Here is a 14,675-nt window from a genome sequence, read left to right as displayed (position 1 = left end):
CAGAAATTTATAAATGATGAATTATAATAATTTTTAAAATTTAAAAAAATAACAACGAAGCATGCAACAATTGACGTTTGTGAATAATATTGACTCTAAAATAAAATGTTATATAAATTCAATGAATATTTCAATGACGCATATGTACAAAAGATGAGATAAAGTAATAAACTTATCATTTTAATTTACATTGAACAAGATTTAATCGATATAGCTTTGAAAATGTAAATATGATATTTATCAAGTACTAAAAAATATTTACATAAAACTAACGACCTGCTACATCGAACAAATCAGTCAGCTATAATCTATGAAATATGACTTAGGTCCACTTCCAAGTATGATGTTCGCACTTCTACACTGACTACAAAAATAAGCAAACATACAAAGTTGTCTTTTATAAATCTTACCTAAAGTAGTCAGCATTCTTATAACCATTCACAAAGGAAAAGGGAATAAAAATTCTCACTTGAGCAATGAAAAACCATAAATTTGACCAACAAATGTCCAAACTCCATTAACAAAAAATCGGTTATGTAATTGACCGTGAACACAATGTTTCATTTTTTGTGAATAAGCGAATTATTACTCATCAAGCCCACGATTTGATCGTGTTATATAACGAAGTCTTGATATGTTTTCGCGCAGAATTTGTCAGTCAAATTTAGCCAAATCGTCAAAATACAACAATCCATATCTGTGATAAATAAAACAGCACCAACACTATAACATACCTGTTTGGATACTAACATAGAGATGTTACGCGATGAACTTCACAGACAATATTTAATTGCTTTAGAACATGTTAAGTTGAGATTCGATAATAAAAGAATGCTTTGGTTCAAATAAACCACAAGTATATTTACGGAAGGTAAATAAGAGAGCCATTTAGAATGTGTATGATATATGGATTTAGTTTCTATAGCATTCTTACATTGTCCAAAGAAATTTCTAATTTTCGTCACATATATTAATGACTCACATTGTTTAATTATCAATAAATAAATTATAAAATTTAAGTATAAGTAGATATGGACAATATAAAAATATTCTTTCCCTTACATATAACTTGTGCGCTTCTAAGCTAATCTATACAGTCCAATCCAAACAAAAATGAATCACTTTTGATATTTCTTTTTAATGTAACAGTACAGTAGAATTTAACATAAAAAACACACTTTTAGTACTTTAACAATAACTTTCATAACTGAAAAAATATATTGCACTATGTCACTCATTAAAAAAACACTATAAGATAATTGGCTACCTACTTTACACAACACTTACATCTTTAAAATGACGATCTCTTTAAGTTGTAACAAAACGAATTAAATGTAAAAAAAGAAATCATCTTTTTAAATATTCAATCCGAATTACAATGAACTAAAAACTAAATTAACTTATATTTGTACAAACACCTATAAATCTAGTTCTAAAAACAGATTGTTTATCTATATTTATATATGTGTAAAAAAAACACTGTTGAGGTTTTCATTAGAAAATTTACGTGCTTAGTTGTCTAGTATAACTAATTAGAATGAAACCCAAATAGTAAAGGTATGATAAACTTCCAAAATTCGTTTATAACAGTCTTCAACTGTTTGTCAGTCTTTCAAAAAATGTTCCTATTTTTTCCAAATCATTGTAATTGCAAGCTAATAATATCAAAAAACTGTGACTTTATGTTAAAAATTTATAAAATTAAAAAACCACCGGAGGTCGTACTTTCCGTATATAAGTTGGCCACGCTTCTGGGAAGTCACTAAATCTAACAATCACACGTATAATGTTTCGTATGTCAGATAAGACTAATTGTAAAATTCTTGAATTATTTGAAATGCTCTTACAATGCCATTTGACAATAAGAACCTATAGAATATTTGGCAGTGAATTTCTGAAATAAACTAATTAGATTTCTTGTCTCAATCTCGTTTTTTTTCATACCACTGTTATGAACGATTTAATCTAAACCCATCTTCTACCCCATCTGGTATAAGACTCATTGTAGGGTCCGTTAACATTTGAAGTTCATCAAAGTTCAAAGGTTCTAGGCTTTCACGCAATGATTGTTCTGAGAAAAAGTCGTTTTCCAATTGTTTGTTCAAATCTTGTCTTGAAATTTCGTCTGTTGCCGATGAAAAATCTGAAAGAATTTCATTCAGCCAACACTTGTAACAACTACCGTTCATGAAAGATCTACCGCAAAAAGAATACTACACAATAAACGTTTATAATATCCTCACCTGTTAATATAATATCTGGTATGCTGGTCGGAGTATTTGGTGTAGTATGTAAGCTTGGAGGATAAACGAGTTGCGAAGGAGATGTACTATAGTATCCTGGATCGGATGTCAACTCTATACTACCAACAGTAGACACTTCCAGTGCTGCTTGACAATGTGTTTGTGTCATCTGTCCAGACGGCTGTTCTAGATACGATACACTACTACCAGGTGCGTCCGACTAAGAACAGACAATTTATATCAAACAAAAATACATAAAAATTATGTGATGAAAACAGTAACCTACGCTAGATATGAAAATAAAAGATTACTGCGAGTTTCTATAAACAGTAAACATGACTTAATTAAATGCAGGCGTAGGTTTATAAATGCCTGTTCAAATTTAAGAGATTCATTAAAATGACTTGTCAACTAAAGCTGAACAGACATTAATAAGTATTTTGGTAAGTAAACCATTGCTACGTTAGACAGACTAGATTTCAATCGCTTTGAGTTTAAAATGATCAAGACTAATATCGTCTGATATCTAGTCATGTCCTAAAACAACACTCAATGTCAAAAGTAATGATATGAAGATGTAAAAATAGTCATGTCATGCTGAAACATCGTAACTCCTATGAATGCATCTAAAAACTGTTCTTTATACAGATTTTTAATAGTAAACTGATAATCTTTTCATGAACAGTTTATAGCAATATGTTCTAATATTTCTAACTAATTATTCAAGTATGTTTGTTTGAGTAATTACATGGAATTAAGTTTGTTAGTTCACTAGAACGTTGCAAATTGGGACATGTATCATCCCAAATTACAGTGGTTTATGCAATGGATACCGAAAACGAATTAAAGAAATATTAGCACACTGAAGGTCTAATTTCATCTATTACATTAAAAAATATGTAAGCGTCATGCGAAAAAAGTTGAGCTGTTTAATGAAACTTGTATAAATATTCTAATAATAAAAATAAGTACATAACAAAACCTAAGCGTCAAAAAACTAGCATCATATAAGGATCCTCATCCAAGAAGCCACAATGAACATTCCTTTCTCTTTGGATAAGGATGAAAAATCGTTTAACTGAAATCACATTCTACATTCCAAAATCATATCAGCTATATGACGTATTTTTTTGGAATGTAACGATTTATAACAAAGCCACATTGAGCAGAAAATGTTAGAGAAGATAACCGAAGAAAATATCGGTCTGAATGTTAGTCACCTGCAATTGTGCGCTCCAGGTGCAGCCTGACTCCAATAGGCTAGCTACCAGCTGCGCCCAATCCTAGCAACATGCATAATCGCTTATTATTATGAACTTTTCAAATTTAAAGGAGATTCGCAGGAAGCTATATTACATGCTAAGCGCCCGATTTTTATCGTCTCTGCTTCAGAACATTATAAATTGCCAAAAATTATTGACTAATCAACATAGAAATACACCATGTAAGTCATATTAAAATGTAGATATAAGCAGTTTATTATTGGTTAGTTATTACTTTGATTAGTTATAATTATTATAGCCAGCGTTGGTGATTTATATGTATATTTTGAAATTGTTTCGCCGCTTTTCTATGTGCAATGGTTCAAGAACCACTGTTGGGTCATGTTATGCCTGTACCACTAACAAAACACATTCTGCAATACTTAAATCTGTTTCTATTAAACAGCACAACAGACATTAATTCAGCTCTTCTCACACTATAACTATAATATTACCTAAAGATGGCTCTATTTAATTAACGACTTACATCAAATGTATGAGATGTATGAAACATTATGATGTAAATGTTATGATTTGTGACATCGCATAACAAACATGACTTACCACTCCCTGTTAGCGCACAACGATATAACCACTTATTAGAAACGGTTTATATAAGAGAGTTAAAATACAATCCTCTGCTAAATACAGAAGGTAACATAATTAACTAAAATAATATTACTGACTGAGTGTTTAATTTAACCATATTAATTTGTAATGTCCTGTTTGTTATTATTAAAACAATTAATATAAACTAGAATAAAAGAGATGATGTTTAGACATAAAATGATATAGTTACCATTGATAACTGTTCAAATTGGTTTTGAAATTGGTTTTGACTATATATATAGTCGTTAGGTAAAGGACTAGGTGCGCCTGGACTACAAGGTGCTGAATGACGACCTCCCAAACTTGGTGAAGATTGTGGACTGGGTCTAGGACTCCGATATCCTGATGTTTGTGGCAACTAAAAGTAAATCAAGTAGTAACTAAATTAAAAAACACCAACTCCTTACTGTTGGTGAGGGCGAAGTGGGCGGACATTGTTGGTATATTCCTTGGATACCCGTTAATTGTGTGAAATCGGTTCCGTCAACCAAACCTGCTATACTTTTACTGTCGAGCGGCACGTTCTGAAATGAATGTGTTAGCTGAAGGCACACTTATATTTCATTCTTTAACAAAACTAAACAACTTTGGAACACAAAAAAGGTTTATTTATATTACGAAATGAAGAAGCGACACTGCACGTACCTTATTTGGATGATTGGTATACCTAGGAACTGATAAATGATTCTGCAACAAATAAAAAAAAAACAAAACATGCAAAAATAAAACTGCATGCATAAAGCTACAAAACCAAAAAACAACAAACATACCGAGTGTGCGTGTGATGCTTGTGTGAAATGAAAACGGCCTTGTCGTACTCCTTGAGGTATACTTGTGGGGGATAATGTAGATGGACTTGTATTTACAGGACTCTGTAAATAAGCATGTGGACTAACTAACTTGGCTTGGGTACCTATACTAATACAGTACTACATCTACTACTAAAAAGGTACTAAAATCGTTAAGTGCACTTACAGAACTGTAAGGAGAACTTCCTTGGTCTGGGTCTTGATCTAAAGGTATACGAATAGGCGATGAAAAATTTACATTAGTTAAGTCAGGCAAAGACCCCGTGTTGTTGCCACCAATAGGTATTTGGACTGTTCCTGGCACATGTGCTGAGGGATATATACTTAAAACAAACAGTAAGTCCAACAGCATCGCAGTTTTTTAGCATTCTTACTGTATACCAGGGACACGGGGAACTTCACAACTCGATCTTGGCCTTCCTTCATTTCTTTCTGGACCATTCATAGTGGGCATCATCCATCGGTTATTACAGTTATCATTTCTGTCGGAATTCATGTCCTGAAAACGAAATTTCAACACCTTGAGAGTACATTTGCAGAAGATCGTACCTGCATAGCACTTTGATGCAATGCAGAGTCGCTATGTGTGCGCCTCCAACTTGTGTCGTGGGGTGGACTTAAAAATGTTGTACTGGAATAAGGTGATGTATCTAAACGTCTATCGTGAGGCCTTCGCATTGGGCCTCCATGAGAGCGTGTCCTACTGCCTGGCCGATAATTGACGGTTGTCGGATTTGACGCTTCGTCCTGCAAAAAAATTGAAAGTACCTTAAGTAACCATTAGTTATGAACTTTAATGCTTACTTAAACAAATAATGGAGCTGTAATAAAAAGAACGTTCAGCTGGCCGCCAAATGTGGCATGGATTGTGTTACAAAGAAGATTTTTTTTTATTGTTGATTTTACGCAAAGTTCTCGAAAAAAATTCTGATTAGTTAAAAACCCCAAAAACTAGTGTTAAATCAGAGTTTTATGAAGTGTGATATCGGAAACCCCAATACTAATGGTATTAATTAGCAATTAGGAAATTTGATAATTGTCAGTTACTTACTTAATTATAATCAACAATTACAACTTTTTGCCGTTTGTCTGTAGAACCTACATTCGAAAAGTTTTTCACTTGCAGCTGGTCTGAGTTACGTATCAAGAGCAAAACTGTTTTATACAATTTTTTTTTAATTTATTGTTGTACAAGCAATCTGCCTAAATGAATATACACAATCAGATAATTATTTTTTTCTATAATTACACAACTGATAATGATACTAGTACCTTTTGGGAATAATTTTGCGGTCACACGCAGTTTGTGAAAACTGAACTACGTCACTTTGAGATATCATGTTCAGAATTAACAACGTAATAATTTTTCCAATTACCACAGAAAATTAATCGAGATTTCAAATCCTACTTACACCATTGTAAGACCTATCATAGGTAGGAAACTCGGTAACATGAAATAAATCAGCCTACATACCATTTGTTTTTTAACATTTTAGGGACAATGCAAATTTAAACATTAGCACTATGGAAATATTCTGTTCAGCATGCCCAATTCTACCTAAATTAAAAGCTTAGCAAAAAAATATAAAGCAGAATTTTCAGTAAAATTGATTCCACTACTTGAACAAAGAACGGCGGATGCTTCCTTATTAGTTTAATTGCAAAAGAACTGTCAGACTAAAATGAGTTCTTAATTAATTTTAATGTGTAGAAGACGGCTTAAGCTTTGAAAATTTGTTTTTCAAGACATTTTTGGATTATCGGCCAGCCTTAATAAGGCATAAAGGAATATCTAAGTAAAAACGTCCCTGGTTTAATCAGAGTTTTCCTCATTTAACCAGAAAACATTTTGTGGAAAAAAAGTATTGTTTCAACGCCGTAAGTGTTACAAACAAATTAGTTTAAACATAAACATTAAACAATTTACTTTTAATTGTCTAGACGCCATGAGAATTGTTAAATATGCAGTTTCATTAATGCAACCTTACAAACTACAATTTCACTTTTACAGTTGAACTGCGCGTCAAAACATAAAATTGTTTCAGCGCTTACATTAAAAACCGCACATGCGGAAGCGCACTTACATGGGATGCTATTTGTTAATAGTTAATTCATGGTTTTATTAGTATTTTGAAGGAAGTAGTGATTCATTGACGATCGTGCGTCACTTTTTAATTAATTTATAGAGAATACTTTAACACTACATACTTCATTTTTTATTGCACCGAAAGTGACATTATTGCTCTTTTAGTTAAATTATTCTAAACAAATACAATTAATGTTTTATTGTTCACGCCCACTGTTGATCGAATCACGTTTTACAACTAGTTACCAGAATGTTGCTGGCATTTATTGTTTGCAACACTCTAACTGTACCCCATGCGTTATCACTTCAGGATGACTTCATTATTTATTATTTTAGACTAAAATCTGGTACCACATTGAAGTTTCAAGTAATATGTTGCTATGCCATAATAGAGCATTGTTGATATCAACATTTGGAACAAAATTATACAAGGTGTGCTAGACTCAAAACTAATGTATAATAAATTGTGCGAATTAACTATCACGGTATATAATTTCCACATTTTACTTTTTACTACTAATTATAGTAAAAATTACAAAACATTTGTTCGTTTAACAATAGTGAAGTTTATGAGGCGACCAGTAATAATGTTATTCTTATATTCAAACATCTTTCACGTTTCCTTGTTTTATAATTTCAATCTCCAGATTCATAAATTCACAGCATAACTGTATAGATTTACATTTGATATACCCGTGTCCTTGGTAAACAAAAAATAATAAATGGTTTTGAAAATATTTATAAAAATCCTGCGATAAAAAATGTTAAATGACAACAAATCTGCGATGAATAAAAACCAGGAACGCTTGAAGGTAATAATGTTAATGATTTATTATAACTAATATACACAACATAACGTGTGTACAAAATCATTAGAGCATGCTCACAATTTACTGTTTGCCAGAAATTTTATTTTAAGGTTATCGTAATTTACTACAAATTTTCTCATCAAAATTAGTAAATTTCAGTATTTGTTTATAAAAAGTGCAACTAAGCAAAAGGACATTCATCTCAGTACGAACATATTTGAGACGTGCACAAAATTGCTTTCCGACACTGTAATAGCCTTTAGTTTCAAGAAAAAGAAGACGAAGATCAAAGGCGATTTTTTGAGCAACAACTGAAGCACACATAAACATTCTAAATCCAAAATGTCGCACATGCAAAGCATCACTAGTGTGAACAAAACATGTCTAATCTTCTGACACTACCCTAATTTACATATGCGAAGCAATCACACGTGAGTGCATAAATAAAGATAACAGAACTCTACAACACTGAAACATTTAGGGTGAAAATCACCTTAGCTGACTCTGTATTTTGGCAAGCTGACTTGACAGTAGGTACACCCGCGGAAACATTGGGTAGGGAACCGCCGCGAAATGTGCCCAATGTTTGATTGTTGATACGAAGTGTGTTTTTAGATGAGCTTCGATCAGGCGCCACCTGAAACCATCTCTACAGTCATCCTATTAATCACAAAAGAGAACATAGAAAAATCCATGGGAATATTGTCTGGTCACTGAGCTCACTGGGGCGGTGAGGAGTTATCCTTGCTCGAGTAATAAAATTTGAATTGATTTCTTAGTAAAAAAATGTATTCTTCAAAAAACAATAAACAATACTGCATAAATAAATTACGTTGTCAATTGTAAGGTGTATAACTTCATGTGGATTCATAAAAACAGTGCATATTAACGTCATTACAATGACGTGGAATTGTCGTGAACGTGGAACACACAAACTTATAGATAAACAGCTAAAGCAAACAGTATATTTCCCTACATATAAAACAATAAATTTACACAGATAAATGTCTCGAAATTAAATACAGCACTAAACCGTTAAAAAAAATGGTGCTGAAAAAGTAGTGCTAAATGAACGTATTATTAAAAGTTCATTATCACCAGTGAATATTTTGTATTGGTTGCATCATATTCACGTTTAAATTCAGACTTAAAGAGAAAGCAATTGATTCTCTTTGAAGTGAGCGCACTATAAATTCTAGCACCAGTGTACAAGTCAGCGATTTGGCTCTTTTAGAGAAAATGAAGATCTCATAGAAAAAATGCCATTAATGGATACAACCACTGTTCACATATGGTGTACAAACAAACCATCACTGACATTTAGAGGAAATTGTATAAAACAAATACAACGAAAGAACTAACAACTGTAACTTATGACTGGTAAACCTTATTAAAAAAGGCAACAAGTCTTGTTTTTTAGCAATTTTTCATTCATAAAAACAATAAAATTTGTTTGTCAATGCCATGTTTTACCACAGCGCTACGTGTTCTAACGCGACAATTACTACAAAATTTATTTATACGTGTAGTAGGAACTGTAGACCTATTTGAACACAATAAATTCAATGTACTACATTATGTTGGTATTCTCTTTGTAGATTCGGGAAAAAATGCTTCAGTGAAATCCATGACATTGCAGCTATGCTAATGAAATTTTTCAAAGACGTCAGAAATTGCGCCGAGTGGTCTTGAAACACAAGGTTCTAGACGTATAAAAGAAATATAAGTAATAAGGTTCCAAAAATTGAATTTGGCATTATACGTTTGAGCGAATATTTTGTAAGAAAGTGATTTAAAAAATCTATATTATGATGCCCATGTGGCTTTATGAACGTAGTAGAACGAGAAATACTTCAAAAAAATCGGTATCTTTAAGACTATTCTAAAAGAGTACAAAGTGGCCAATCTTAAGTGGTTCTTTTATTGATGAGCATGCTTATTATTTGAATTTATCAAAATCTGATACTGTAGACATAGTGACGCCATAAAATTATTATTTTAAAAATAGTGTATTACATAACAAACCCTGAAATTACTGCATTTTCAACGAGTAATCTAATTCACCTATCCACCTCTAAAGGTAACTTAAAAATATGTCATATGAGTTGGTCATAATGGAAAAAATGTTTAGTTGACGTATCAAGCTAAATGGTCATCAAATTATAAAACATTTAATCTTTTTTTTTAAAGTTTGGTCAAGAAAAAAACTAAAATACTTGTTTTTATGTAATAGAGAAATTTTCTGTGCTGTTGCTTTCGCAAGATCATCACCATCAGACAAAAAAAGTTGGTACCAACATAATTTAAATAACAAACCCCTTTTAGATGATATCAGATCAGTGCCTATTCTTGATTTTAAATATTGCGGTTACTACTAAATATAAATTTCCGGTCGTGTGGTATTTCTTTGTAAATATGAATCTCATTTACTAAAGTTGGATAAAAACGCAGGTTGATTATCCATATTCAGATTTGGTGGCGGATGTTGTAGACTGTTCCATGAGACACTTCCTTTCGTGATGTGAAACAATGAAGTGAACAGAATAATTTTGTCTCTAAAAATCTTTTATTTATTAATTGAAGACTTTTTATCAAAAAAGTTAGTAGTGTAGTTTTATACACAATAAAAGATGAAAAATTATTAGGCAAAAATTAAAGCGGCAAACAATGAATGAAAATTTTCCCACCTTTAGTCCAAAATTTTTACACTGGAAACCACAATACGAATCACCGATTGCCCCATTTCCTCTCGTGATAATCGAATTAAATTTTACTAGCTGACCAGAAGATTTCTAATAAAAAAGTTAGTTCTATTTGAAATACCTAATTAAAAATATGCTTCAAGATTTGTTGGAATGAACATAAAATAAAACGCTATGTTATCAAAAAGTTGGGTAACTTTTTATGTTTATCAACTAATAGTTACTAGTTTTTTAAACAAACATCAATTTTGTAATATCGTTCCATATTATTAAAATTTGATTATAAACCGTATAAATAAAACGACATATTTTTCAGTTGCATGTGGCAACAATAATTCTAAAACGATTCTTAAATGTACCAACAGGTGGTGATTATGATTACTACGTCGTTAAGGTTATTAAGAGGTGAGCAAAAAATATTGAGATTAGAGTAAATCGTGCAGAATATTGCCTGTCTTTGATTAAGCCTAAATTGAGAATATTTTAGCGAAAGAGACAAGAAGCGGGTATTTTGATGATTTGAAATATTTCGTTAAAAACAAACTAAACAATGTAAGGCGATATAGATATTTACATAACAAGTGCGGAAAGTGACAAATTTCACACGAGTGTAAATGTAGATGCACGAGGCGCTAGCCGAGTGCAGATATTACACGAGTGCAAGAAAGACACTTTCCGACGAGTTGTGTACACTATTTTTCCTACGACCTTCCATCATCGGGAAGAAACCATAAGTCTTGACAATAGTTCATTTCTTATCTATTCTAAATGTCATTTTTCTACGACCTCATATAAAAGTGACATATTCTATGACCTAACCAATTCATTTTTACCATTGTACATGTTGTTTTACAGTAAATCGTCTAGATATTGAACACAAAAATTCAATAATTACATTTGTATTTCAAAATAACTGTCAATTTTGACAGGTCTGTGCGGATATATTCATATCACACTAGTGACTTTTACTTTCGGAAATGGATGCATGAAATCATCAACTTTCGGAGTCATTTAACCGTGTGGAAAATGTCACTTTCATATGGGGTCGTAGGAAATTTTTTTATTACTCTTCCTATTTATTATTATTATTATTATAAATAAGATTGAATCACAAATCTCTCTATTTACTATTCGTTTTATTTTTACTTTGATATAATTTACGCATATTGACAACGAAATTGACGAATGTCATTCGCATAACACATCGTACCTAATTTTTACAACAGGCTTGCCAATCGAAACAAACTAAATATGTAGCTAGCCCAATAACAAAAGTCACAATCATTTACAGTTACACGACATTTAAAACTTTCTAAATAATTTTATGAGTAGCTAATTAAATTTGGTCTTATTGAATATTCTTTTTTCCAATTTTCACGGGCCACGGAAGCAAAAATGGAGAAACTTTTATAGAAAATGGGGTTTTTACAAATTCTTTTCACAAAGTGAAAATTGATTAATCATAAATCATAACATAAGGTAACAAAATAACAACAAAACCTTACTTATTTTGTTATTATTGTATGCTACTAATATTTTACGGTGGTATTGTTAGACTTACGACTTTATGATATAAAAATTATACTGTTACTATAACAATAGGCATCGGCGCAAACATTTTTAGTTATTATGTAATAAAATGGAACAAGTTTAAATTTCTGCTAATTTTTTTTCCCCTTTTAATGAGCAAGTGCACACACATTTCTTTTTACCTTTTAATCTCTTCGGATTGCTCTACATTTATAGTACATTCATTGAAATATTTTAATGGCAAAAATACACTGCTTCACGCACCTTTGATAGTTACAAATGGCGAATTGTTAGGGTTCGAAATAAACCTCTTCTCGCTTGTGGGTCCTAAATATTATGTATTATTTTAATACTGATTTTTTATCCTGTGTTCTAAACGTAAAACTAAAATTTAAATAAATCAGCCATGATTTTTTTATTGAATTAACGCTATCACGATATCATGATAAAAGTGGGTATTAGTGCCAAAAGTATTCAAGCATTGTTATGGACGGACATTAAACAAAAGACTGGCATAGTTGGAATGTGCGTATCGTATATTTCACAAATTTCAAGTTAACTTGCGACACTGCAAATCGTAGTTGCCTTATCACAACAGCAATCAATCGATGCCAACTTAGCAACTGCGTCGAATCAACTTTGCGGCATAAAATAAAATCGTCGCATTATTATTATTAAAACTCAATTCTTTATATGATTACAAGTGCCTCATTGTTAATTAGAACAAATAGTGCATATTTTAATGACCAATTCGTTGTACATTTTTCATCATTTCGACATTACTTAGTGACCGGCATTGGAAACTAATAATGTTAATCATTATGAATCACACATGCACATGAATGTTTATTGGTGTGAAGAATATTCGAAAAATCATTATTATTTATTAATAGTATTACGCTTGTTACTAATTTTTCAGGTATTCAACTGTAACGAGTAATGACCATGATCGTTAAAATTTAGACACCATTTATGAGTATTGCTCGGATTTTTTTTGTTAGAAAAGGGTGCAAACCCCTTGCAATTCCGAAACTTGGTGGATAATGTAATCACTTTTTTTAAAGCCCAATTCTGTATTGTAAATTTAGTTGTTATATCTATTAATCACCGAAGTTTTATGGTGTTTAAGTGAAGCGACAGTGATAAATCGATCAGATAAAAACGGCGTCTAACTAGGCTCGAGTTTAAAATTGTATACTGACCTTTCTGACAATTTGCGGTTTATAAAAAAATATTCGATTAGAATTGCCAACATGATAAAAAAACAAAGCCTACTATACTCATTTTTATAATAACCTACTTATTCATATCTATGATTACACTTTATAAATTGTACTTAAGCATGGGCTCGTATACACAGAAGTACGTTTTAGCAGCACGTTTTAACAGCGAGACACCGATTCTCCTGAATATTCAAGCTTGGTTGTTATTAATATGACAAGCTGGGCCAAAGTTGGGTTAGTTTCTAGGGGCTGTCATTAACTGATTTGACATTTTTTTATAAATGATAATCAGGAGCACAAGATAAACAGAAGCATAAGATGTGTCACTGTGTATACACACTTGAATAATTGACATGGAAACTGGAGAACTCAAAAACGGCGGCTTCTACTTTGATAACTGTCAGATGGAAGTCATGTTTCTTAAAATTGTTAATTAGCAATAACTATAAATAAGAACAAATCATAGCTGTTTAATTTGTATAATTGGCTGTTTACAGCAGCAGTGTTATCAGAACAGACTCCCATTAAGCTATGTGAAAGGAAATTACACCTGTGTTTGACTGTAAACATTAGAAGCACAGTTAACCTGTCCAAAATGTTCCAAGTTGTCCCATTGATGAATAATAAATAATCATGGTAGATACTCATATTCTGTCAAAAAGGCGAAAATGGTTATTGATTGTCGCCAAAGCACAATATCTCACTAATCGTCGTTGTCGCCCCACAATAATCGAATTACCTTGGGGGCTCACAGTATATTACCTATCACTGCAGTCCAGGTTTTATTGTTTACGTCGCTCAGTGCTATGCGAAAACGCACTGTTCGGAGAGGTTATAAGTGGTTATTACATACCCTAGCAGTCGCATCCGACACTTCTTTCATAATTTGTTCAAATCGGGCAGTTTCCTCAGCTTGTCGATGAGTATGAAGGGCTATTTTCTCACTAAACTTCCTCGGATTCGCCATGATTGCTAAACATTTGCTCACTACACTGCGCGGCAGCGACTCTGCTCGCGACAAGACGCGATGTTCAGGGTCGCGTTCAGTCGATATCTTTGTTAGCAGTTTTTTCGACTCATTTATGTTGTCGAAATTTGCGATCTAACTCCATCACTGACATAATTAATAGTGTTGTTTTTCACAATTAACAACAAATCACGGATTAAAAACCTCCACTTCCATGTACTGCATTGACAACTTCAAATTAGTTGATCATAACCTCAATGAATCTTTTCGCGTTTGCTTCGAAATTTAATCAAGTAGCCCTGAAAAACATGAAAACTTCCTGACATTTGACATTGAAACTAATTGTTACGTAGCTAAACCATCTAGATTTTGTAATTTTTTTGTAACAATCTCTTGGCTTGAGCTGTAATCATCGCGGCGTAGAAATTCGTAAAA

The 14,675-nt window shown here is 32.0% G+C and overlaps 1 protein-coding gene across 5 annotated transcripts; it reads right to left on the bottom strand.

Moving 5' to 3' along the window:
* Positions 1–6: 6 nt before the first annotated feature.
* On the bottom strand, positions 7–14,626 carry Crtc (CREB-regulated transcription coactivator). Of its 5 annotated transcripts, XM_088034534.1 has the most exons (13): positions 14,127–14,622; positions 8,312–8,455; positions 5,473–5,670; positions 5,298–5,422; positions 5,090–5,246; positions 4,885–4,986; positions 4,760–4,801; positions 4,522–4,638; positions 4,305–4,472; positions 3,464–3,526; positions 2,244–2,463; positions 1,945–2,143; positions 7–1,894 (listed from the first exon to the last, which is right to left on the bottom strand). In XM_088034534.1, the coding sequence occupies exons 1-12, from the start codon at positions 14,238–14,240 to the stop codon at positions 1,950–1,952; spliced, it is 1,644 nt and encodes a 547-aa protein (XP_087890660.1). In that variant the 5' UTR covers positions 14,241–14,622; the 3' UTR covers positions 7–1,894; positions 1,945–1,949. The 5 variants fall into 5 exon arrangements, with proteins under 5 accessions (XP_087890660.1, XP_087890667.1, XP_087890676.1 ...); XM_088034541.1 differs by lacking the exon at positions 4,760–4,801; XM_088034550.1 differs by lacking the exon at positions 3,464–3,526 and having other exon boundaries at positions 14,127–14,619.
* Positions 14,627–14,675: the final 49 nt, after the last annotated feature.

The sequence above is a fragment of the Gnatocerus cornutus genome, chromosome 1 (assembly GCF_029298725.1).
Source record: "Gnatocerus cornutus isolate USDA-ARS CGAHR chromosome 1, icGnaCorn1.1, whole genome shotgun sequence".
Taxonomy (NCBI): Eukaryota; Metazoa; Arthropoda; class Insecta; order Coleoptera; family Tenebrionidae; genus Gnatocerus; species Gnatocerus cornutus.
The sequence above is the reverse complement of the archived record's forward strand: the minus strand, read 5'-3'. Positions and strand labels throughout refer to the sequence as shown.